Here is a 27022-nt window from a genome sequence, read left to right as displayed (position 1 = left end):
TTCCTTGGGGAGCACTTTGTCCTTTGCATTGCCCAGATGTTCAGAGATAAGGTAGGATGTGGAGGAGGGAGGCGAAAGCTTAATGAAGAAATGTTGCTGGAAGGAGAGTGGTTTCCAACAGCCTGCATCTCTGAAAGCCATTTTCATTAGCAGAAAGTGGTTTTAAAAGGTTTTGATAGCAATCTCTCTCTGCACAAGTTCCAGGGGCTGGTGGAGTGTTTAGTTACCAGCGTAGCTTTGGTTAAATACATCTTCAGCAGCAAAGCTGGGAAATGACTCCCCCTCCTCCCCCGTGACCTGCTTTCCTGAGAAATGCACAAGCAGATCCATGTTGCTCTGTTCAGCACCTGCTCCTTATTCCTGCTCTTTGCAAATACTGAGGTGATATATCAGTGGGTCAAGCATGCCTTTTCCCCCAGCCAGATCCATCGGCAGCAGAAAGTAGGAATTAGAGCAGACCCGACAACAGTCATTCTGTCTCCATAAAACCGTTGGGCTTGCATGGCAGGGAAATCTTCCAGCAGCAAAACCTCAGCCAGCCTTGCAGGTCTGGAGATTGATTTGTGTTTCAACCTCCTGCCAGTCCAGCCAAGCTTTTAGCAGGCTGGAAAAGGGAAGTTTGCTCCACTGCTCTCTAGTTTCACTGCGATCCTGAGCTTTGCTGTCAGTGGTTTTCTGCATCCCTGCATCCTCACTGCTGTCATGCATGTCAAATTGCGACAAGGTACCATTCCCAGCAGCGTGGCTTGGGGCTGAAAGGGAATCGATAAATCCAGCTGCCTCTCTGCTTGCTGCTCTATTCGCAGCTGAGGAGCAGAGCCCTGCTGAGGGATCTCACCCTCTCCTTCTGATTGATCTGGGTCCTGCCCACCAGGGAGCTGTTTACATCGACCCCCGCTGAGAAACCATCTGATCAGCACCCAGGAGGGTTGGAAACAAGTTGTTAAAGAAGAGGGAGCAGGAAGATCTGAAACATCAGCATTTATTTATTAGCATTTATTTAGCCACTAGTGTACCAGCCCCCTCACTGCATTAGCCATCATCTTTATTTCCCAGAGGCTACCTCCTCTTCTGCTAATGTAAATCCAAAGCAAACCCTCTAGTAGATTCCTTTATACAGCAATGTAAATCAAGTCAGAAATTACACGGATCCCACCAGGGTGGGCTTTTATGGTTTGCTTTAGATTTTATTTACACTCTCTCACCAAAAATCTGTGACAAACTAACATGTAATGTGAGAGGACATCTGTAACAGCTACAGATGCAGAATAATGATGAGGAGGCAGTGAGCAGCGATGCAGCATTCCTGAACCAGGATCCAAATGACCTTCAGGAATGGCCAGATGCTGCTTTCTGAAATTTGAACTGGGAACAAGAGAGGCACTCCAGGCATTCAAGGGGCTGTCAGCTCTGCTTCTCTTGGCTGCTCCACTTCCATGAAATGCTCATTTTGCAGAGTGCAAAGGAAAAGGAGGCCAAAGGGAAAGGAGGAAACACAGGAAAGTGCTGGCAGAGCAAAAAGTACAGCTAGCTGAACTCACACTGACAAAACCTTCTAGTGGACACAGCAGCATCCCTGTGTGCATGTCTGTCTGTGTACCTGCTTCTTGCTGCTATCAGCTGGCTCTCTGAGCTTCTAATCACTCCCTGGGACTGATTCAGAGCTCACTGATGTTCATCTGTGGACTTGAAGTGGGCCTTGAATTTGATTTTGATTTTGGTGTTTCCCTGAGGTTCTAATTATGGAACAATTGTGCAAATAACAGCAGGGTTCAAAACTCCTGTCTTTCTGTCCGAGAAGTAGGGTTGGACCATAACAGTCAGAATAACATAGCCAGAAGTAAACTGCTGCTGTCTGTACAGCCACTACCAAGTCGGTATTGCCTAGGAGAACCTTATTAGTATGTTACAAAGACATGATAAATCCACTTTTAATTAATTTAAAAAAATGTTAATTCCACTACCCCCTCCAGTTCCTCCATCCCCTCCATACTCTTATGGAAACTGGGTCTTAGATGCTTCAGTGCAAAATGTGAGTTGATTGTGCTAAAAGGAGGTGGCAAAGCATAAGTGACCTTTCTCCCGGCAATCCCAGAGTGGTGATGTGAAATGGTGCAAACACATAATGTGCCGTGATAGGACAAGTATCTTCTGTGCCCCATGGCTGAGCTGGAGGGTGACCTGCTTCACCTGCCTGCAGTTTGATGAGGATGTTTGCTGAGCTCTCTTGCTTTCGGCTGTAAAGAAGCGGGTGCAAAAGGTGCACTTCTACATCAAGCTCACCTACCATTACTCTAGAGTTATTTGGCAAGAGATAGGCTGGAAATGCTTAGTGAACAGAAAGCTCCAAAGGGCTCAGCAGCTCCCCTGGATTTAGAATAATTTCAAAATACTGCCAGAATTTATTTGTACAGTGCCAAGCCCTTCTCAGAGGATTTATTGCACGCCCTCCCCTTCGCCTCAGCCAATGACTTTCCATTTTTTAGGGTGATTGCCTTTGCTCTGCTTTTAATGCCCCTTCTCAGCTGGAAACACTGGAGTGTAAATCTATTCAGAGTTCCCAGGTCTGGATATATCTGTTACTGAGATCTTGTTGCATCTGTGAGGACTTTATTCTTAGGAGGTTTGTGAGGCTTTTGCTAAGTGTATTGAAGTAATTTGTACCTTTAAAGGACTGCATCTCCCTCTTGGTTACGGTTAATCTTTAATCCAGCATCTTCATCTTTGCCTGCAGCACCTTAATTTGGCTTCTTGATTTAATTTCTTTTACCGTCTGCTACCTCCTCCTATTCCCAGCCCCTCTGTCATCTGCCTGATTTATTTTTCTTTGTATCTTTATCCGTTAGCCCTGCACTCAGCCATTAAAATTTTCTGATTTAGGTTTCTGAGAAGCTGCGTACCCTGCAGCTAGTGTTTTTGTGTTGAGAGCACCATCCTTCTTCCCAACCTGGCCCTGGGGCCTTCTGTACTCTTTGAGACAAGGCTGGGACATCGACATCAGTGTTTATCAGCTGTTTTGCAAAGTGCTGCTTATAGGTAGATGAGAGGCAATCTGTGTCTCCATACCTAAGTTTGCCATGAAAAGGTGGGAAGACCGTCAAGGCCATTTCAAAGAGGGGAAGGCTGAAAAAAAGACAGTACAAGCAGTAGGGATCCAGACCAAATCTGGGATTTACGGCTAATTGCACACATTCATCTTCCTCTTTACTTTCAGTCACAGGCACCACAGCAATGTTTAAAATCCACAGCTGGACATACAGACACAAGCCTGCTTTCCTGTTGTTGCCAGGGTTTGGTGTGAGCAGCCATGGGGTGATAAGTATTGTGTCCAGTTCTGGAATCTCCAACATAATAGGGGTATGGAAGTGTTGGAACAGGTCCAGAGGAGGGCTACAAAGATGATCAGAAGGCTGGAGAACTTCTGCTGTGAGGAGAGGCTGAGAGAGTTGGGGTTGTTCAGCCTGGAGAAGAGAAGGCTCAAAGGAGGCCTTATGGCAGCCTTCCAGTACCTGAAGGGGCTAGAGGAAAGCTGAGGAGGGACTTTTCCAAGGGCATGGAGTGATAGGACAAGGGGGAATGGCTTTAAATTGGACGGCGGAAGATTTAGATTAGACATCAGAAAGAAATTATTCATGCTAAGAGTGGTGAGGCACTGGTACAGGTTGCTCAGAGGAGTCATGAATTCCTCCTCCCTGGAAGTGTTCAAGGCCAGGTTGGATGGGGCCTTGAGGAACCTGGTGTAGTGAGAGGTGTCCCTGGCCATGGCAGGAGGGTTGGAACTTAGGGCTTAGGGGGAGATCTGAGTCCTAGGCTCCACGGGGGTCATCTGAGAAGGTAGAAGTACTGTACAGAAAATAGGACATGGGTGCTGGTCTAAGCCAGCCTGACTGTATCCTAAAGAGAATGTGGACTGTCTCTTACCAGGTGTTTGTATTGCTTTCCTTGCCTTTAAACCGAGTACATTGTACATCCTTGACTACTCAAAAGGAGCATTTCCACCTTGTTAACTGCTGGCTGCAATGTCTTACATTTCTTTTGGCATCTGGTATGCTCAAAAGCATTTACTACCTTGTTTCTCCATCCTCCCCAAACCTCCTTTCCCATGAGAATTGAGCACGGGACCATGATGTCCAGGCATAGAAAATGGTGTTCTCTGCTAATGCGCTCGGTTCCTCTGAGGGTTTTCCCTGAAATGTTTTCACTACGTACAAGGCTGCTGCTTATCACTTCGGTGTGCTGAATATTGTTCTCTGTGTAACCAGGAAGCTTCCCTAGTTTCTCAGAAATGATCACAGGATGACTGGCTGTGGTACAAGGCAGAGAAAGAGGATTTCCTGCACCACATACAGGTTAATGCCTGCCATGGAGCTGCAGCATTTTACAAATGGAAAAGCAGGGTACCCATCTTTTGGATCATGATTCAGTTTGAGTCTCCCTATCATGAGAAGGACTGACTGTGTGACCAGCCACAAGTCTTTAACATGTCAGGCATTTCATGGTAACTGAGAAATTAGTCTGGAAAGCTGTGAAGATGAAAGATGAGAGGGTAAGATGAACATTCTTGTGTCCAGTTGGAACATATGCTCTTTTTACACATTTGCTAAAGCAGGCAATTTCAGGAGGGTACAACAAGCGGGTGACAGACCATTCAACAGAGTACTAGGCAGCCTGATCAAGTGGGATGTCCCTGCCCATGACAGGGCGGTTGGAACTAGATGATCTTTAGGTCCCTTCCAACCCTAACTATTCTATGATTCTATGATTCTAGGCCCATTCTTGTTTTACAAGACCTCCCAAAACATTTCCATTCAAGCACTCCAGTCAAGGGCACCTGAGGAACTGTCCCTGGAGAGAACAGTCCAGCAAAGCCTGGATAAGCAGCTGTGAATGTCATGTAGAGGTGTGAGGGAGACAGATATATCACTCCCTGGTTTCACCTTGTCCTTTGCTGGAAAGAAGCCCTGTATGATAATGAGACCAGCCATCTTACTGCTCATCTTTCTATTTGCCTGCTGTCCCGGTGGTACACTTCCCTTCACTCGGAAAAGTCAGCTTCAGAAACGCCCAACCTCTATTTACACTACTTTCACTATAACTCTTGCTTTTACCTTTTTCCCAAGACAACCCTGATACCTAGTGAACTATTTATTGCTCTGATATTCCAGTGTAGCAGGAAAACTCCAAGGGGGCAACTTTGCCCAGAAATAAGATTACGAGGTATAGCCTGTGCTTCTTGCATTGGAGGGATTCCAGAAATACCGAAATGATGCTTTTAGCTCTGGATAGCAAGAGCGAGTTTGAGAGCAGAGGCTAAAGTCTTGGAGGGATATAAGATTGATTTATCGTGGAAAGTAATCCAAGGTCATCTTCTGCAGTCATTGACAGGTGAGCCAACCTGATGATAGCAGTGTTTGCAGTGTAGCTGAATCTGAGAATGATTTTTCTTTTTTTCTTAAAACTACAAAACTACGGGGTTACAAGGAGCTGTAGGCTTTTCTGTATCTATTTCACAGGGTTCTGCGTAGCTTGAAAAATGTCATCCTTTTAAAGGAGAAAATCTACAAGACAAAGAGAATTCAAATATGCTATATATAAAAAGAGAAACTCTCATGATACTTCAAGCCAGATTCATGACATTGTGTGTAAGTTCAGCTGTGATGCTGTGGAAGAGACCAGATCTGTTATTATTAAGCAACCACTAGAAGGAGGGTCAGGAAGATTTCTGCAGGTTTGATGAGGAGGTGTTATTGAACTGATTTCTTCTGCAACATGAATATTATGACACCTCACAAGGATTTTCACTTTTTTTTTTATGTTTTAAAGACCAAGAAAACTAACAATGTCTTCAGTTTCTCTGTTTCTACTCTACAACCCATTGTAGTTCACCGTATAAGGTCTTCTGTACTAAAGGTTTTATACATGCGGCATTTGATTAGGATTGTTAAGTGGTTTACTGGGTAGGACACACAAGGCAAAGCTGTCCTTCTTGTGGTCCACCTCAATGAAACATCTGTCCTGCGGTTGCATTTTGAAAGGAAGTTTGGCATGGAAGTGCAAGAAAATTGCAATTGCAAGGTATGAACCGATCGACCAAGTTCATAGAATTATAGAATGTCCTGAGTTGGAAGGGACCTGGAAGGATCATAAAATCATAGAATCGTAGAATCACAGAATGGTTTGAGTTGGAAGGGACCTTAAAGATCATCTAGTTCCCCCCACCCTGCCATGGGCAGAGACACCTCCTACTAGATCAGGCTGCTCAAGGCCCCATCTAACCTGGCCTTGGACTATTCCAGGGATGAAGCATCCACATCTTCTCTGGGCAATCTGTTCCAGTGCCTCACCACCATCATTGTGAAGAATTTCCTCCTAATGTCTTGTCTAAGTCTTCCCTTTAATCATTAAGTCCAACTCCTGTCCCTACACAGAATAACCCCAACGTTCACACCATGTGTCTGAGGATGTTGTCCAAATGCTTCTTGAATATTGTCAGACTTAATACCACAACTGCTTCCCTGGGGAGCTGTTCCAGTGTTCCACCACCCTCTGGGTGAAGAACTTTTTCCTAACATCCAACCTAACCCTGCTGTGGTGCATCTTCATGCCATTCCCTCAGGTCCTATCATTGGTTGCCAGAGAGAAGAGATCACCACCTGCTCCTCCTCTTTTCCTTGTGAGTAGGTAGTAATTCTATCCATCCCATCCCAGCTTGAAGTTCTTCTATCCCATCTTCCCCTTCTTTGTACACCGAGGCAGGCCTTTGGAGACCAAGGCATGATGCAAGTTTCATCTGCAAGGGATGATGCCTGCATTTCAGGCTGTGGAACTCTGGAGCTGGGATGTAAAAAAAGTGCTCATCAATTATCAACCACATGCTCTGGATTTTAAACAGCAGAGTCCAAAGCCCAGGAGGCCAACGATGTTGGGAAGTGCTGAGCTTTCCCTCCGGTGGGATAGTGTGGCCTTCGGATGAGAATCATTACAGCTTAGCGTCAGCTGTATTTATGGTGTCTGAAAAGATTATCTCCAGATAATCTTACGGGTATTTAGCCAGCCATATGCTTTATTTTGATGGTAATATGTATTTCTTTGTGCATTTTAACATTGTTTATGTTAATTAAGGCTTCAGCCTGGATGCTGCATATGGGCTCTTTCATTTTCTTCTGGGGATAATTTGCAAATAGTAAGAAATCTTGTCCCCTGCAAAATGCTCCAAATCAGTTAGCCACGATTCTGAATCCACAGCTGGGAAGACCTTGCTTTTAACCTTTTTCTCACACTTTCTGTCCCTCCCTCCCTCACACACAAACAGAAGAAAACTGAAGAACAACCCACATATCCCTTGTCCTCCCACGGGTCCCAAATCTTTTTTTGCGTCACTAATGTCTTCATTCTGCTTGTGTCAGTTTTGAAGTAAATCAGCCCAAACCACCAAGAATTATGGGCTTCTGAAAAAAAGTAAATTAATATTCTTGATTTTGTCTTCCTCTCACCAAGCTACTAGATCAATAGTAGTCTTTTTTTCTTTTTTTTTAATTTTTATCCATTTTCATTGTTTTTTCTAAAGAGCCAATTTAATATTAGTTGCTAATCTGATTATTGATTCTTTCCCACTGGCAGAAAACTGTTTTGTTCAGTGCCATGTCTGTGCTGTCAAGGCAGAGATGAGGAGAAGGCTATCAGTGCCAAGCAAAGCTCACAAGGAGACAGAGTGATCTCAGCAGTTGAACATAAAGTTTTAGAGTAACTCTAGAGACCTGCTTTTGTTTCCTTTTGTGAGGAAGCCATGGAACCCAAGCAGAGAATGTATAGATGCTTTTATTGACTGGGAGGCATGTTGATCAGTAATTTCAGGAGACACTGCTTAATCCAACGACCAGAGCTCTATTAGTCTCCTCTTACGGGACAGTATCCTTTCCCCTTATCATACACTAGTTTGGGTTGGAAGGTACTTTTAAAGGCCATCTAACCCAATCCATCTGCAATGAGCAGGGACATCTTCAACCAGATGACGTTGCTCAGGGCCACAGCTATCGTGACCTTGAATGTTTCCAGGCAGGAGGCTTCTACCACCTCTCTGGGCAACCTGGGCCAATGTTTCACCAGCATTAGTGTAAAAAAAATATCTTCCTAATATATAGTCTGAATCTATCCTCCTTCAGTTTAAAAATATAACCCCTGTCCTATAGCAATAGGCCTTGCTAAAAAGTCCATTCTCATCTTTCTTATAAGCCTCCCTTAAGTACTGCAGGGCTGCAAGCAAATGTCCCCAGAGCCTTCTCTTCTCCAGGCTGAACAACCCCAACTCTCTCAGCCTTTCCTCATGGGAGAGGTGTTCCAGCATTTTGCTCATTTCTGTGTCCACCTCTGGCCATGCTCCAACAGGTTTGTTTCTTTCCTCTTCTGAGGAACCCAGAGCTGGATGCAAGGCTTCAGGGAGGTCTCACCAATGCAGAGTAGAGAGAGAGTGGATGGCCATGCTGCTTTGGATGCAACCCAGGATACCGCTGGACTTCTGGGCTGTGAGATAATGATGACACTTGATTTCCTTGAAGTGAGTGTAGGAAAAGTGCTGGACAATCCAGTTTTCCAATTGGTTTACATGGATGTCAACAAATTGGTGCTACAGTTCAAATCCAAAGATGCACAAGTGCATGATTTTTTTAGGAGTAAAGGTTGACTTGCTAGATGTGTTGACTCGCTTGACTGACTTGCTGGATGTATGAGGTATCTCACAGGATTTTCAGTAGCACAACTGAGAGCTCAGCCTGGCTTTGAATCAGTAGATTGATCACAGACAGGCAAAATTACCTCTTGGATAACCCTTCTGAAACATCCTCTAGGATGACCCTTGTGAAACAGTTTTACAACTTTGGTTCAGTTTTTAGGAAGGTCTAAACTAACCAAAGCATGATTACTGCTTTGACATTGACATCTTCCAAAACTTCTCAAGCAGCTAGAGTGTTAAAGATTGATTTTAGCCCTTATTTCAATTAGAGTTTAATTTAGTTCAGTGTTTACCTACTTGGCATGAGATCCTTTGTGACTCCTTTAGAAGTGAATCAAAGACTTTAATTTTATTTTTTTTAATCAGCCTCTTCATTTTTCAAAAGGTACAAACCTTTTCATGTCCCTTTTTCCTGGGAATCTTCCATTTTTCAATCCAGCCCTGAGGTCTTGCAGAAACAGTGATTGTGACACACTTGCTGCAGAAAAATGATTGCACCTTTTTTTTGTCTCGAGCTGTTGTGCAGAGCCAAAGTGTTTGAAAGGCGCTCTGGGGCAGCCTTTGGCTGGAAATGAAAATTGCTTTTGGGAATCCCAGAAAAAGGATTAACTTTGACTTCATCTCTGGTTCCTTCTCCAAATTAATAATCAATCTGCCAGATGGACCCGTGCCAAGCACTTTCATGACCTGACTGGTTAGCAAACGGGGAATGGCCCACGTGAAGCAAGACGTATCAGAGAACCAGAGAAGCATGGAGGTTGGAAGAAACATCTGGAGATTGCTTATATTATTTAAGTCTCAAATATATACCCCATTTAAAAAATCTCTTTCTGATCCATTCTTCTTCCTGCAATAAAGGCTCTCCATTTGTGCACATTCCTATTCAGAACAGCATTTCCATGTAAGGAAGTCCTTAAGCATGTGCTTAGCTCCTACTTAAATCTACAAGACAGTGCTTAATTGCTTTTTCCCATCAAGTGCTCAAATGATGTTCATGGCCATGTTATAACATATGGTGAAACATTTTCTTGTGGAACATTCTTGGAATTACACTGGAGATAAATCTGACCATAGACATTAGAGACAGAACCAACTTGTCAGGTTTCCTGCTAACCCTTTCAGTACAATGTTTTTTACGCCAGTCTAGTTTGGGGATTTCTACAATTCCTCTTTGACTGGCTTGTAATCACTCTGACTACACTGTTCTCTAATATTCTGCCTGTGTTTTCCCTTTAATGGAGTTCCTCTTTCTTCCTTCCCTTCTTGAGACTGCCTGGAAATAATTCTGCCTTCTTGTTGGTATAGATGGATTCAATATTTGTGAATAACTCAAATACTGCTCTTTTTTCCTTGCCACTGGACTGTAAGCATGGGTTTTCCATCAGAAACCAGGTATACTTTATCAATGGTTTTGTTGAGAAGACAAAGTCTCAATACTGATCTACAGAAGAAACCTGTACACACAGGTTTTCACATACAAATACACACATGTAAAGAAGCGTTATGGACCTGTTAATTAATATCTCATTTGCTTCTACAGGTTTTAATCAGATCCATAATCAAAGTATTTTCCATTGAAATATGCAATATCCCCTTTTTCTGATATCTCTGTTTCGTAGATTGAGCAAATCCCAATTTTTATATTACAAAATTCAGTGATTGAATCACTTGGGATTTGAAGTCTGGCCTGAACTATAATGCTTTTGGGAATAGTTGCTGGCTTAACCAGAATGCTATCCGCATCCAGCAAGACTGAAACTCCCTCAGATGGGAATCCCTGTTGCACAGAGAGATTCCAGTAGGTCTCTCACGGTGGTATTGAACGTGTTATAGAGTCACAGAATGGTTTGGCTTGGAAGGGATCTTGAAGACCATCCAGTTCCAACTCTGTTGCCATGGGCAGGGACATCTTCTACTACATCAGGTCATGTGCAGCAGATGTTACTGGAGACACTCATTCACAATCAATGAATGGGACCACCCAAACCCACAAGACTCGTATTATTCACTAGACTTTACATCAATACCGCTGTGATTTTGAGGCCTTCTTGTTGCAACTTGTTGCATTTTCTGGAGTTTCTCAGCAACCTTGTGGACCAGAAGTTAATTTTAAAATAAGGAAACATAGGCTGAATCCAGAAGTAAGACTTGAATGAAAGTTCATAATATGTCCACATTGGGAACAAGGTAATGGTGGCACCTTGTCTTGAGTGCCACAAGAGAAGCAATGACCACGCCTTTGGATAATGTATAAGTTAGCCCTTGTAATGGTGTAATGCCCTTTTACTCAGCTCTCTGAATGAATCATAGAATCATAAAATGGTTTGGTTTGGAAAGGACCTTTAAAGGCCAGCTAGTCTAACCTCCCTGCAGTGAGCAGGGTCATCTTCAACCAGATCAGGTTGCTCAGAGCCTCACCCAACCTGGCCTTGAATGTCACCAGGGATGGGGCTTCTACCGCCACTCTGGGCAGCCTGGTCCAGGGTCTCATCACCCTCATTACAAAAAAACATCTTCCTTATATCTAGTCTGAATCTTCCCTCTCTTATTTTAAAACCATTCCTCTTGTCCTGTCGCTACAGCTCCTGCTAAAACTTCTGTCCCCACCTTTTCTATCGGCCCCCTTTAAGTACTGAAAGGCCACCATAAGTTCTGCCCAGAGCGCTCTCTTCTCCAGGCTGAACAACCCCCCTTTCATCATAGGAGAGGTGTCTGATCATTTTTGTGTCCTCTTCTGGTGAAGTGTCTTGTGTTGAGAGCTTCAGAGCTGGACACAGGGCTCAAGGTAGGGGCTCATCAGAGCAGAGTAGAGGAGCAAACCAACTTACTTGACCTGCTTCCTTAGCCTGGCTTTTGCTATGTGGGGGCACTTGGACAGTGAAAAGAGGCTAGAAAGTCTTCTGGCATGTCCTCCTACCTGCAGGTCCTTCCCCGCAACCCAGCTCCAAGCCCCACCCCAAACAAGAGCAGATGTGTTCATATCAAAAGGACTGCAGATCAAAGAGAATAGGTGACTAAGCAGATGTGCAGAGAAGATAGGAAGGATGGGAGAAAAGTTATTCTTCTGAGGAGCTTAAACCATAGGAATGGACATGCTCTTTGGAGCACCCAGCATGCGAATAATCTGAGTAGTGTAATAACTGATAATAAGCAATTAATAATCACTGGTAGTAACGAGAGCCAGATTTTCATTTTCTATTAAATGGCATAGTTGAACTTATTCTGAGATGATTTACACCAAGTTTCTTACTCAGCACATCCCATGGCACTCTTTCTTTATGTGATTTATAGCAGCTTTTAAAGTAAAAACTGGATGGCTTTGGTCCAATTGATTTCTTTGAATCCAACAGGATAAATAAGCAGGCACCAGACCAGGTCTTATAAGAGCAAAGGGCGGATATTATATATATACTTTTTTTTTTAAATTTTTTTTTTGCCTAGATATCACTATGTGCTCTTTTTGTATGTGCATCTAGAAATGCATATCAGACCGTGCCAAGTATGGCTTTGGCCCTGGACAGACTTTGTTCTGATATTCCATTCACTGATGTACTGTCAGCTTTTCTGCTGGGAGAGTGTGAGACCAAGCGCAGCATCTAGGGAGCGTTAGTTGGTTTCTGATACCTTCCTTCAGGGATCCTGGTATGGTAGGCTTTGTGATTTCTGGTTTTATTTTTTTTTTCTTTTGGATGAGGTTACTTCTGTTGATGCATGGCCTATATCTGTCCTAGTCTACTCAGAATGCTGGTAAATGAGTAAAGCTGGGCTTTGGAGTTGAAAGTGATGTTAAGGTAATTGTATACACACATTTCAAAAGAGTTCAAATTGCTCGTGGGCAGTAAGTGAACAATGTATTTAATGCTTTAAGAATGATAACTTGCATTGTCTCTATGTGTTGTGAAAGCCTGCTCAAACAGAAAAAGTTAAGGGTAATTAGAAGCCCGTTCTTTTAAAAGCACTTTTCCAGATATCATAGAATAATAGAATGGTTTGGGTTGAAAGGTACCTTGAAGATCATCCAGTTCAAACCCGCCTACCATGGCCAGCGATACCCTCCACTGGATCAGGTTGCTTCAAGCCTCATCCAACCTGGCCTTGAACACCTCCAGCGATGGGTCAGCCACCCATCTCTGGGATACTTGTTCCAGTGCCTCACCACCCTCACAGTCAAAAATGTCTTCCTAATGTCCAATATAAATCTCCACTCTTTCAGTTTAAAACTGGTCCCCCTCATCCTGTCCCTGCACTTCCTGATAAAGAGCTCCTCCCCAGGTTTCTTCTAGGCCCCCTTGTAGGTACAGGAAGGCTTCTCTAAGGTCTCCTCTTATAAACAAAAAAGAGAGCCACAGCACTAAAAAGAAACTGAACTAAGCAAAAAAGAAAAACCCATGCAAAGACAACGAAACCAATATCTACAAACCCCAACAGTTTGGTTTAGAGAGAAAGTAAAAGCTTTTGTAGAGATAAGGACAAAGGATAAATTGATAGCAGCAATTCAAATTAAAAGCTTGAAACAGATAAGAGAAATAAAAGATGTAAGAGTTTTATGGTTCAGGATGTTTAAAATTAATAAACCCCAAAATTTAGATATTAAAACCAAACTAAATATTAGTGGTATTGGTTTGTTACTGGCTAGAAATGACAGGTTTATTTATAATAATGCAGAAATTTCAATAAACGCCTGTATTCTGTAATTGGAAGAGAGCCTGGTTACTTAATCCACATCCCAGGCTAATGAAATAATTTTCATTACACCAGCAGCTAGAAAACATACTATACATCATCCAATAAAGTAAGACATTTTTAAGAGAAACAAGTCGGATTAATTTTGCATGCAAGAGTTTTAAAAGAGCAAGCTAAGGCTAATTGGGGATCATTGCTCTTTAGTAAATGAAGAGTGGAAGTGTTCCCAAAATCTGGAGAGGGAAGCATGTGTCTGTAAGCACAACAGCTCTGCTCCAGAGCCATCCGCTTCGCATCTGTCTTAGGCACAGTAATGCTCCATCAGACAGGGGATCCAAAAATTAAGGGATTGTGGGTAATAGTATGATTATAATTGAATAATAGCATACTCATTAAAACAGAGAAATTAATTGCAATCGACTTATGGAAAATAGATCTTGTCAAGCTAAATTAATACTTTCTATGAGAATACATAACTGGTTGGTAGAGTCTGAGCATTTGTCACTATTTGTACACATCATAAATGAGGTGTTTGTCTTGGTGACAGTGAATAAATAGAGAGACTAGCTACTGCAGTTTTTCGGAAATATAGGTGGTAGGTAAGAAAGACATTGAGGTCCTGAAGCCTGTCTAGAGAAGAGCAATGAAACTGTTAAAGGTGCTAGAGAACAAGCCTTACCAGAAGGGAAGTGGGGCTGTTTAACCTAGAGAAAAGGAGGCTGAGGGGAGATCTTGTCAGTCTACAGCTCCCTGAAAGGAGGTTGTGGCGAGGTGGGTTTGGGTCTCTTCTCCCAAGTGATAGGTGATAGGATGATAGGGAATGGCCTCAAGCTTCAACAGGGGAGGTTCAGATTGGACATTAGGAAAAATTTCTTCACGAAAAGGTTTCTCAGGCACTGACAGAAGCCGCCCAGGGCAGTGATGGAGTCACCATCCCTGAAGGTATTTAAAAGATGGGTAGATGAAGTGCTTCAGGACATGATTTAGTAATGGGCAGGTGTGGTAGACAGGTAGATGATCTCAAAGGTCTTTTCTAGCCTAGTGATTCTATGATGCTATGATTCTAGATAAAGGGGAGAATATAGAATTCATATTCCTTCTGAGACTAAACTTGAATCTTTCAGTCCCTTCCAAGAAGGTTGTTGGTGAACTGCAGAAGGTGTGTGGAAGAGATCAGAGAACAATGTCTGATCCTGAGAGTTTCTAAAAGATGATGTGACTCAGATAAATGAGAAGCATGTGAAAAACTGACTATTTCGGGAAGACCTCTTTATGTCCCATCACCTGGAAGGACATGTAAGAGAGTCCAGACATTTAGAAAGGCACCAGGAAAAAAAAAAAAAAAAAAACCAACAAAACCCAAACAGCCCTCTTCTGGACTTCAAGAAGCATTTGAAAAATGTGCTCAGACACATGGTGTAAATTTTGGGGTTGTACTATGCAGGGATAGCAGTTGGACATGATGATCCTTGTGGATCCCTTCCAACTCAGGTCATTCTAAGATTTTGTCATTCTGTGATTTTGTGCTGCTAAAAACTTGTACAGTAGAATTAGTTTGGCTTTTTCTTTTCTTTCACTCTGAAAAATGTTTTAATCCAAACTGGAGATAATTCAGGAAGGCTCAGTGTCGTGTGCTAAACTGGATCCGAGTAGATAATTACAACAGAATCAGCAGTGTGTGTTGATGGTCTGCTGCCCTGTTGGTACACAGCCCATCTTCTCTGCTTTCCTGCAGAGTGGTTAGGGAGGTAGAGGGAGGCTCTGTCTTGCTGCGTGAGAAACATGCCAGTGTATGCATGGAGTGGAGACCTGCAAAAAACATCTCTTCAGCTCAAGGGAGGTCTGCTGGAGTCAGCAGTACGGAGAAGTCTAGGCCATCTGTGATACACCTAAGGCTGCTGAGCAGCTTGGCTCCATCTGGACCTGCCTTGAGCTTGCTGCTGGCATTCTTGCCTTGGTCCCCTTCTCTGAGGATGGTCAGATGTGGAGAGGAGACGTCTTACACCCATATTCCTCCAGTGAAGGAATATGGCCCTTTTGTTTTGTCTCCACATCCTGTCCCAAGCTTCAGTGAAGCCCAGGTTAACCACACGGATCCTGACCTTCTGCCCATCCATTGCATTTCTGCACTTACTCCCTGCTTTTGCACTCTGTATGTGACCACGTTTCAGAAGAGTGGTCTGGACAAATCATAGGAGCAAGTGTACTTTTTCGGCAATGACTGTATCCCAGCACACAAGGCAAAGCGTGAGATTCCCTTTTTCTTTGGCTTAGCCTTTAGTGCTTACACGGTGATGAGGCTGCAATAACTTTTCCTGATGAAACCATCTCACCCGTGAGATGAAGGCCAACTTCACATGAAGTCTTTTCCACTGATGACTCCTTCCCCATCCTGCTCTTCCTCCTCAGGCTGAAAGGATGCCTTGAGAAAGCAGGGACTCCATCCCTTTGATCTCTTGAAGTCCTGGCCACGAGGCAGGGGTAACTCTGCCCTGCCCAGAGCTCCGGTTGTGCACTGGGGGTCTGAGAGGGGTCCTGTCACAGCCTATGGAGACCCTGGCCTCAGAGACCTTGGGACAGTGAAGAAGGGGAGGGGAAGGGACAGCTGGACATGTGGAACAAGGCGATAGGATTATGTATCCATACACTGGATAAATGGAACAGTGCTATAGGGTTGTGTATCCATATGTGGGACATATTGTACCTGGGTTTAGGGTTATGGATTCATATATGGGACGTGTGGAAAAGGTCTATAGGGTAGTGCATCCATATAAAGGATGCATGGGACAAAATAATAGGACTATTTCTGCATATATGGAATATGTGGGTCAGGGCAATAGGGCTATGCATCCATACATGGGATATGTGGGACACAGTTATAGGGTTAGGTATCCATACATAAGATATGTGGGACAGGTTATGCATCCTTATATGGGACGTATGGACAATAGCTATAGGGTTATGCATTCAAATATGGGGTATGTGGGACACGGCTATAGGGTTACACATCCACAAAGTGGGCATGTGGGACAAAGCTATATGGCTATGTGTGAATATAAGGAATATGTGGACTATAAGGTCAGGGAGGTCTCTATAGGGAGAGTAAGACAGGGTGGCCTGGAGGGCACAGGGGGACATTTACATGGGTGAGAGGTGATGGAGAGGTCAAAGTAGAGTTGAGGAGCTGGGGATGGACCAGGACCAAGACTGGGAGATCCAGGTCCAGGGGTGGATGGTGGGATGGGATGGGGGTGGGGTGGAATGGGGACTATGGGATGGGATAGGGGTGAGATAGCATGGGATGATGGTGGGGGTGGGATAGGATGGGGTGGGATAGTATGGGATTGGATAGGGGTGAGATAGGATGGGATGGTGGGGGTGGGATACGATGGGAGGAGGGATGGGGGTGGGATAGGATGAAATAGGTGTGACACGGATGGGATTGGTGTGGGATGGAATGGGGTGAGATAGTATGGGATGGGATAGGGGTGAGATAGGATGGGATGGTGGGATAGGATGGGATGGGGGTGGGGTGGGATGGGAGTGGGATAGGATGGGATGGGAGTGGGATGGAATGGGGTGAGGGGTGCCTGTTGGAGGGGGGGCAGCGGGGGGCGCGGTGCCCGCTCTGACGACCGCTCTCCCTCTCTCCCCGCTCCACCGCCCCGTCCCTCCCTCCAGCCGAGCCTCCGCCTCCGCCTCCCCGCCCGGCGCCTGGTCCTGGCGCGGCTGCCGAACGGTCCCGCTCGACGCCTCCCGGACTAAGTGCCTGTGTGACCGGCTCTCCGCCTTCGCCATCTTAGCCCAGCTCAGCCCCGACATGGTGAGTCCCTCCGAACGGCTCCGAGGAGGGAGGAGAAGGGGAAGACACTCGGGGAACCGGGAGGGAAATAACGAGGGATGGGGCTGGGATGCAGCGGAGCATCCTCAGCGAGCGGCTTTCGTGTACCCGTGCGGAGACGCGACGGGGACAGAGCATCCCTGCTCCATTCCGGGGGTTCCGGGACCGTGGGGATGCACCGGGAGGCTTTGCATCACCCTTTCCCACCGCCCTTCCTTTCCCCTTCCCCCCCGACCCTGACGGCAGCTTTGAGGAGGGACTCACACATTGAAGCTGCTGCTGCACTGCTTTCCCCCCTTTCCTCCCATCCCTCCATCCCTGCGCTGAGCGTTTTGAATGGGAAAACCGCTAAACGACCAACCTCGGCGGGTTCGATCACTCCCGTGGGGTCCCCACGCAAGAAATCTTCCCACGTGTCTTATTTTTGGGGAGGGAATTACCCCACGCTGCCTCCACCCCCTCCACAAATCCATAGCTCACTCGTGTTCCCTTCCTTGCCTCGGGGTCTTTCTGCTACCCCACTCTTTTGGGGGTGGGTGAGTGGGTTCTCCACTCCTGAACTGGGGACCGTGGAGGGAAAGAGTTGGGAAGTTTCGTCCGCTATCGGTGACACAAAGCCGGTTCTGTGTCTCGGACAGAGCCTTCGGAAAAAAAAGTGCAAGATTCCTAGAAATTATCACCGGGCGGTTGCACCCTAGGTCAGGGAGAAGCACCAAAGGCAACACCAGGGTGGTCAAAAGAGGCTTTGCAGGTTCTTTCATCCACCTTGTCCTATTAAAATTTATTTTTCTTTTTTTTTTTCTTTTTTTTTTTTTTTTTAAAGTAGTTCATGCTTTTTTGGACAGTTCTCAGCTTCACAGAGCAAAGCGCACACCCCCACCTAGCACTTCTCCATCTGCCTGGGCACTGGGAGTTACTGGGCCCTTGCAATTATTTACTAATTATGCCTTGCTTGTTAAACGCTGGCTTAATTCAGCTGAAGGGGAGGGGAAAGGAAGAAAGGAAGGGTGATGGTGGTAAAGGGGAGGGGGAGATCACATTTTCCAAGATGAAGGTTTGGTTTATTATTAGAAACACTAATGTATTTGGTCCACTAGTTACCATGGAAACAACATCTGCACTGAAGTGGTTTTAAAGACACAGCGTTGGTTGTGTTTGCCCGGGTGCCGTGCAGGCCCAGCCACTATAGTTTTGTGAAATGAGCTTCTGGGTGTCTGGTGGAGCTGCTCTCAAGGTCCTCTTGAGAGCAGAACCAAGCTTCTGGTCTCAGCAGAGATGTACTGGTTGAAGGATGCTTGAAGGTAGGGCCAGGACTGGGTTCCCACTTGGAGGGGGCTTGGAAGGAGCTGGTCACATTGATGCTGGCATCCCTGCTTCTGTCTTCTTCCATGGGTCATTGTTTCCCTGTCTTCCACTGGGCAGGCTGGGATCTTTGTAAAACTGAGCGGACAGAGAGGTAGCTTGCTCAGGTAGTGCTCTCCAGGAATGATATCCAGACTTCTCATGGTGGCCAAGCTGAGCTCAGGTGGGCCAGCTGGGACCCGTCTTCTGCAGCTCTATACCTTGCTGCTCTGTACCTGCCCTGTGAGCTTACAAGGCTGTGTCCTGCCCACAGCAAGGCTTCACCCTTCAGCTCAAGCTACAGCAGCTTGATGTCTGGTTCCAGAGGCAGTGATGGCCACCAGGATGATTAATGATTAGTCCCGTGTGGGAGGACTCTGTGCTGTCATTGCACACAACCTAGTCCTGACAAAGTTTAGGCAGGCTGCACGGTCAGAGAAAATAAATTGTGGTTTCTGCTGCAGGAATACTTCTAGGGCAAAGCATGGAATGAAGCCAGCCCAGGTGTACAGCTGAGCTGCCGGTGAAGGTCCTCTGCTAATCCTTCTTCTGGAAGTGGGCAGAGGACCAGACAGTGTGGGAAGAGAGAAAGGAGTCATTGGCTTGGCTAAAGCAGAAGTTTCTCTAACAGACGGCTAAGTCTTTATGTTCACAGTGCTTGGTATTATTTAACTAAGCAGCTAGGAAAAAAAAAAAATGGTTAATTTGAAATGACCAGATACTGCTGCTCTCTCAGCTCTGGGTGTTGGGATTGTTATCTGGATAACACAGGGTTGGTGTAAGCCCTTTATCATCAGTGCAAGTGTTTTTGCATCTGAGAGTGGGCTTGGCTGCAGGAGGATGCAGCTTCCTTCCCCCAGGCATGTTTTATTATATCTGCAACTAACCTCTTAGCTGGTCCTTTGGGGTTTAGGCCTAAAATTGCTTCCTTCATCCTCTTTCGAGCCCCGCTGGCTTCAGGTTGGGTTACATTTGCAGAGCTCATTTTCTTTTTCCACCCTGGAGTCAACTGATGAGCACCAGGATGAGTTCCCTGGCCATGCTGGGAGGAAAGCTGGGATCTGGCTGCCTCCTGAGTCCCTCCAGTAAGCAAAACTCAGGGTTTGTTGATGGTGTGGAGCGTTGTTCACTCAGATGCTCGCCATACCACTCTCCGTTTCCTGACTGAGTGTCATTCTGAGCAAGCCCACGCTGCCTTCTTTCCCCAGAGGTGGCATCTCGTCACAGTTGGTGTCTGCGATGGTGACATTTATAGTGCAGTTTTTCATGTGCCTTTGAAGCTCTCAGGACAAGAAGCTCCGTCCGCCTGTGTCATTAATATTATTTATTGCTTTAAATCTCCCTTCTGGAGTCTTTGGCCCTGGCAGTTTGAAATATTTGTAACCCTGGTGTAGGCACAGCTTCTTTGCAGTGATAAAGAACCAGGAAAGGCTTGTGGGGGATGAGCATTGCTGCCCAGGCAGCCAATTCGAACTTGCCAAGGACAGAATTTCCCCCGGCTGGGCCATGAGAGTTGTTCATGTGGTGGGGAAATGAAGCAGTTTTCTTTAATTTCAATGAAGCTAGGAGCTGAAAGTGCTGTGGTTTGAGTTGGTTTTGGATACAGACATCCCTAAATCATGATGGAGCTGTTCAAATCCGGCTCAAAAGCTGGAGTTCAAAATCTGACTCTTTCTCGGTGTCATATTTCCCTTGGACCCTGCTATTTTGACTAGACAGAGGCAGCCTCTTGCACTGTTTGGCGTGATTGTTGTTTGACCGTCATGGAAGATTAAAGCCTCATAAATTAAAGAACACAGATGAGATTTTTGGGGCTGTGTTTTGATTGTATACCGTACCTAGCTTGGTAGGGCAATGGTATGAACATGATCTAATGCTACACCTGTGTAATAGCAGTGCTAACAGAGAAAAAGGGTGAAAGGAAATTGCAGAGCCAGCTGTTCAAACTATACCTCTACAAACCGTGATCAGTCCAATTCAGAGTGTTGTGGTGTTGTTTTTTCGTATTTCTTGACAGTCTTGGCAATTTGTTGGAGATGGGAAGGAAAGAGTGGAAGCCTGAGGATGGGCAGGAGAGCCTCTGACTCTTTGATTGTCTTGTTGGAATTTGGCTCGTGTTGTCTCATCTGCACACCAGCCCATGGTTGGCCTTTATAAACTCAACCAAGCTTTAAAACTTGGTTCTTAGAACACTTAGGACGATAGTAAGACTGTACAAATGTGGGCTTCCTGCCCTCTCATCCCCTCCTTTAATCTTGTTCGCAGAAATGAGACTGATTCATTGGTTATCTGAGCTCTGCTCTCGTTTCTGGTGTTAGCGAAGGCTGAAAGGTACTGATGGCAAGAATTTATATGGATTATGGGCCTGTAATGGCCGTACTGAATTTTTTGATCCTCTTGTCTCCATAATGATATTTACTGACAGGCAAATGGTAACTGGAAGGGGTGTACAGCAGCTGTGTGTTTTGGGGTGTATTGTAGCAGACCAAACTACGGACCTGACTTGGAAACCTGCTGGCAAGGGAGGTGAGTGTACGCAGCGAGCAGCCCTGACCCTATGATATCCCAGGTTGTTGGAAGAGGCTTTGATCATTGTTATATTCAGTTTGCGTGAATGCAAGGCACCTTTCCTGGTAGGCTTCCTACCAAAGGGATAATGACTTCCAAGATCCTCTCTCAACTCACAAAATGTTTTATTCCTGAAAATATCGTAGTGTTGGGTGTGCAGCAGAGGAGAAGAAATCCTTTTTACCCTGGGGAAATAACGAAGCATGGAGTGTAGACTTCCAGTGTATATCTTGGCTGAGTAGGCTGTGGGGAGGGGATTGACATGCAGGTCTATTGTGATCTTGCTGTATCTTGAAGATCTTTGGTATGCAAAGATTGCCCAGTACTGTGGCAGGTCTGTGTACTTCATGGAGAGTGTGTAGACACAAGGTGGATTATTTTAAGGTCACAAAGCTGTAAGGCTCTGCTTGCACAAGGAGTTGATCCAGGTTTTCCAGCAACATGCTTTTCCTATGTTGATGTTAATGAATTAAAATATTTTGGATAGATGTAGCAGTTCTGACAATGTTTTGATGGAAAATTATAGCAGTGTTTCACTTAAATAAGGCTGGAGCACGTTATTTGGACATAAACATGTTAACATTTATATTCTACTATCGTTTATCATGTAAGATTTGGAGTCTGGATAAGGACAAAGCCTTTTGCATACTTTGAGAAGAGCCAGTTCTCAGGTTTACAGTAGTTTTCAGGTTTTGTTAATAAAGATGCAGTTTCTCCTGCAGTGTTAACTCTTTGAATCAAAAGTTGGACTTTCTGCTGAAGCGAAGCTCTTGGTTTTGCCCAGCTTGAGGTCTTAAGGCATCATGCTAGTGCCAGTTTTTTAGACAGGTTCTAGGTAAGAGTTTATTAGTCTGGTGTATATGGGTATATTGGCTAGGCTACAGCCAGAGCTGTTTCTGTGCCTGCCAGTGACCTTGGGCTAATCACTTCATTGTTTTCTGCTTCCCTTTGCCCAGCTGCAGCACCTTTGCAGGTGACATCCCAGGCTGTGGGCATCCAGATTTGCACAGAGCCCCAAGCCTGAAGGGTGCTACAGAAAGCACCAAGTGCTGTCATTTCCCTGACAGAGCCTCCGTTTGCTCGTTTAGCAAGAGCCGAGCCAGGGTGAACAGGGCTGAGCTGAAAACACTTGTGCTTTTGAGGTCCAAATTCTCCACAAGCCTCCCATGCTTGTGCTGTTGGCACCTCTTACTGCAATCACCATGTCCTCTCTGGGATGCTGCTGCATGTGAAGTGTCTCTCAGGAGCTGATTGTGCCACTTGCTGTGGAGCTCTTGAACTGGAAACGTTTCCTAAAATTTCCTGGGGATTTGTGCTGCTACTGCTGGATTCTCCCTGGATACGGAGAGGCCAAAGTGGGAGTGATGAACGGACACTCCAGCTGGACTCCTGCCCAGTTCAGGAGAGCTTTGTGCTGAGACTGGGGACTGTTATGGTGTAAGTGCTACTGGGATTTCTGAGGTTTGCCTATTCCCTGTTCCACAGCAGGAGCTGCTGTGTTTTCTCACAAGTGCCTTTCCCTGAGGTCTGTGGCAGCCTGTATGAGCAGGCTGTGCTTCTACAAATCTTTGCTTTGCTCAGCAGGGATGCTCTTTTCTCTAAACCCGGTATAGTCCCTCTGAATTTCAGCAGGCATTGATAGCGTGGAGAAGATCGAGTACAAAGCAGCTGGGCAGACAGTTTTCCCCTCCCACTCTCTCTTGTAATACTATTAGGAAGTAGAGAGGACCTGGAGTCAAGGTAGGGATGATTTATGTTGGGATTTTTGAAGAAGGGGATTGCTGATAGAGGTTGTGCTGCACTCCGAGTGCCAGGGAGCGGAGGAACCCTGGCTTTATTGTTTTGGTGGGAGACACGAATGGAGATTACCATTGCTGTATGCTGTACACTGATATCTAGGAAGGGATCCCATCAGCAAATTGTGTGTGTGAACAAATGTAGGTAAGGAATCTGAGACAAAGGCAATAGGAAATCCCTCTCTCTGTGCTTCGAGGAGCGACAACACTTGAATATATTAAAAGAAGACAGGTAGCATACAAGGTAATAATAGGAGGATTTGGCTCAGCATAATAAGCAGTCATCCAGCATCCCACCTCCTTCGCAGCTGTCTGCGGATTCAGCTTTCTGTTGATCCAGCGGGTAGTTTGGGAGATATTCCCAGCTGACAGCTTTCCTCTGCTGAGTTTCTGCTCCATGCTTGTGGATTCGCTCAGGTCTTTAACTCATGACAAAACTCCAGGTGGTGGGATTGCAGCAGCGTGGGTCTGCAGCTCTTCCCCCGCGAGCTGGAGCCAGCAAGCTCCGCACAGCCCTGGCAGTGACTCTTCTGCAGGCAAATGCTGCATCACCCTGTATCTCTTCATCTGAAGGGGACGTGGGAGAGGAGCATGATCAAGTGGCTGGGAGCTTAAAACAATTGTGGGATTCACTGCTTCAGCGTGAGTAATATTGAATCAAATTCACCCTTTGGGGTAAAGGCAACAGGAGCACTAGCATTAACCAGTGACCCTAGGAGGAGACCAGGGCTGAGGTTAGTCCCCTGTCTTCAGCTGAAATTAAAGACTCCCCATGCGTGTCTGAGGTACTGTGTGTCCAGGCATTCCTGAGAAGTTTGGTGCTTATTTGAGCTGCAATGCTTAATGGCTTGTTGCAATGAAGGCAGCTTAGTAAGTGTGACAGCTGCCCTATTACCCAGCCACAGCTTACTGCTCTGTAAAGGAGGTGTAGATTTAAGCCAGGACACCAGAGTCTTCCCAATTCAGGCTTTCTCTTTTTCTAAGAGCTCAGAAAGCAGCTCTCAAACTCAGAGCATGCAGATTTGAGCCATTGAGGGCCAGAAGTGTAGCAAAAGGGGTGAGCAGTACCTTTCTGGGATGCTCTTTTCTTGCTCAAGCAGGATGAGTGGCACAGTACATGAGGGTGGGAGTGTGGGATTATATGCGTGGGAGAGGATGATACGTCAGAACTGTTTGGTGTGGTACCTCCATGCTGATGGTGAGTGGAGGTGAACTCTGTGAGATGGTTTGGCTCTTTTCTCAAGAAGAAAAGACAGACTGGAAAGAGGATAATAGCCATCAAATGGGTAGAAGGTAGATGCAGAAAGGGTGTGATCTGCTTTCTGTGTCTGCTGGAGCCTGGGCTCAAATTGCAGTGTGAGAGCTTTAATTTAGACACAAGGGAAAACCTTCCTGCTGCAGGGCTAGTCAAGCACTGAGACCCTAGCCCTGAAGGTTTTCTTGAACAGGCTGGGGATGGTTTAGATAGCTTTGAGGCAGGCAAATGGGTGAGCTGAGCTTGTCAGGTCTTTTCTCACCCTCTTGCTTGTAATTCTGTAAATCAGATCACCTTTGTGTCTGCTTCTTGCTGTGTAAAAGAAACATGGTAGAGGTGAGGCAACTTGCTAGGAGATTGAGGTGTGGGATGGAGGCAAATGGGCAAGTGTTGGCTGGTTAGGGCAGGTATATGGAAAAGACACAGGGTCTGTCAGCAATCAGAGACCACTTTACCTGCTTTCCATGTCCTACTGTAGCTGTTGATCTACTGTTATTTTATATTTATTGTGTCTTATTTGGACCACCACATCACCACAGGCTTAGCTGTGAAGCACGACTTCAATCTGCTCAGTGCTGAATTAGCCACAAAGCCACCCTGACCTAAAATAGGTGAAATAGAGCTGAAATTGCCAGTTAAGGATGCTTGGATGCAGTTGGGTGTAGTGGTACATATAAACAGAGCAAGGACATTAGTCATCGAGATCTGCAGTAAATCATGGCACATCTTCCATTGCCAGGGTTCTTTTATAGGCATTGCACTAAGCAGGGTTTTACAGAGGAGGTTTCAAGCAATAGCACTGGATAACTCTCTAGGTGTTTTCTGGGGAGGTTCCCCTAAAGCAGAGGACGGCGTGGGAGGCATCACAAAGGCGCTCGTTTGATAATGGTAACAGGTGGGTGATGGAGGTTGGGTTTCATGGGCTCATCAGGAGTGGGAGTCAGCGCATTAGTGCTAAATGAGATTATCTTCCTTTTCAAAGCACTTTAAGGACTAAGTATGTTGTGTTTGAAGAGTCAGTCAAACTGTTGAGCATTGCTTGTCTTTCTTATATCACTCTGCACTTATCTCTGTGGTACATTGGGCTGGAAAAGCCCTTTTCAGGTAATTTTGGCAAGCTACTTTACCATTGAGTCCTGTTGCACCCTGCCTAAAGGTTTAGCTTGCCCTTGAATTGCCTTGCAGCAAGACGTGGAAATTATGTTACTGGATTTTTTAATAACAAATATCTACTCATTTATCCAAAATTGAATTAGTTTCTGAAAGGCTTGTGTCCTTCATACTTTTGCTGTTGATGAGTAGCTGAGTGGACAAATCTGCTGGCCAGGTTTTGACAGTAATGGCAATCCTTAAGCAGAAATGGACAATGCAGAATCATAAAATGGTTTAGGTTGGAAGAGATCACAAAGCCCACTCAGTTTCAACACCCCTGCCATGGGCAAGGACACCTCCCACTGGATCAGATTGTTCAAAGCCTCATCCATCCTGGCCTTGAACACCTCCAGGGATGGGGCATCCAAGACTTCTCTAGGCAACCTGTTCCGGTGTCTCACCACCGGAGGTTGTTCCCTAGTTCAACCTAAAATTGAAATATTTCCATGCATATAGAAATATGCACAAAGGAAAAGTCAGACTTAAAATCATGAATATTTGAGTGTGAAACTAGGTTCTAAATGGTAGGGCTGTCTAATAAGAAAACTGAGATTACACTGTTCATGATAGCGGTCACTCCAAACTAAGTCTGCAGCTCAAGTGCTCACTAGCTGCCTGCTCTCCGAACCAGAGGGATATACAGAATCTATTCAGTAAATCTGTGGAAGCAAAATGACTACTTTTTTTCCCACAAGCAAGACAACGTGTTCATTTTTCATGACAAACTGTTCTTTTTGCTCTTTTAAATATGGTAATCATGTCAGCCATTCCCCAGATGGGGAATATCTTACCACTGGGGCCGGTTTTGATCTTGTTTGTATCAACTCTCTGTAGTAGATATAACTCTCTGTTTATATCAAGCCCCTGTAAATCTAGTGGCGGTTACAGTTTTACTTCCCAATTGCTCATCTGTGAATGAGATGGGCATCGGTACTAGCTGATTCCTTGAAATTCTATGTAGAGGGAATTATCACCAGTAACTCCTGGTAACCAGCTGTGTATTGCACTAGGTGGGCAGAAACATGCTGGGGAGGTTGGAACTGAATGAACTTTAAGGTCCCTTCCAACCTAAACCATTCTATGATTTTAATTTAGCTATTATGTTTCATTTTCTCTATGCCATTATGCTGACAACAGTTTTATTCCCGTTGCAATCTGAAAGGCCCGTGTTGCATGAGTAGGGTAACTTTCCACTGGATCACGTTGCTGAAAGCCTCACCCAACCAAGTCTTGAACATCTCCAGGGATGGGGCATGCATGACTTCTCTGGGCAACCTGTGCCAGTGCCTCACCACCCACACAGGAAAGAATTCCTTCCTAATATGTAAATCTCCCATCTTTCAGCTTAAAACCATTAACCTTTGTCTGATCTCTGCATTCCTTCATAAAGAATCCCTCCACAGCTTTCCTGTAGCCCCCATTAAGTACTTAAAGGCTGCTGTCAGGTCTCCCTGGAGCCTTCTCCAGGCTGAGCAAGCCCAACTGTCTCAGCCTGTCCTCATATGGGAGGTTCTCCAGCCATTGTATCATCTTCCTGGCCTCCTCTGTACTTGCTCTAACAGATCCCTGTACTTCCTGAGCTGAAGACTCCAGAACTGAACTAAATTAAATTTAGCTTAATTAAATCCCTTTGTCTCTTTCTCAGAGGCAAGCTTTAG

The 27022-nt window shown here is 45.3% G+C and overlaps 1 protein-coding gene across 3 annotated transcripts in view; it reads left to right on the top strand.

The window, feature by feature from the left end:
• Positions 1-27022, top strand: part of ADGRB1 (adhesion G protein-coupled receptor B1) — a 307402-nt gene that overhangs the window by 192359 nt on the left and 88021 nt on the right. For all 3 annotated transcript variants that reach the window (XM_054058902.1, XM_054058903.1, XM_054058905.1), the window contains exon 18: positions 17093-17234. In XM_054058902.1, coding sequence (XP_053914877.1) covers positions 17093-17234 — 142 coding nt within the window. The remainder of the gene's footprint in view (positions 1-17092; positions 17235-27022) is intronic.

This window comes from Cuculus canorus, chromosome 2 (genome assembly GCF_017976375.1).
Source record: "Cuculus canorus isolate bCucCan1 chromosome 2, bCucCan1.pri, whole genome shotgun sequence".
Taxonomy (NCBI): domain Eukaryota; kingdom Metazoa; phylum Chordata; class Aves; order Cuculiformes; family Cuculidae; genus Cuculus; species Cuculus canorus.
The sequence above is the reverse complement of the archived record's forward strand: the minus strand, read 5'-3'. Positions and strand labels throughout refer to the sequence as shown.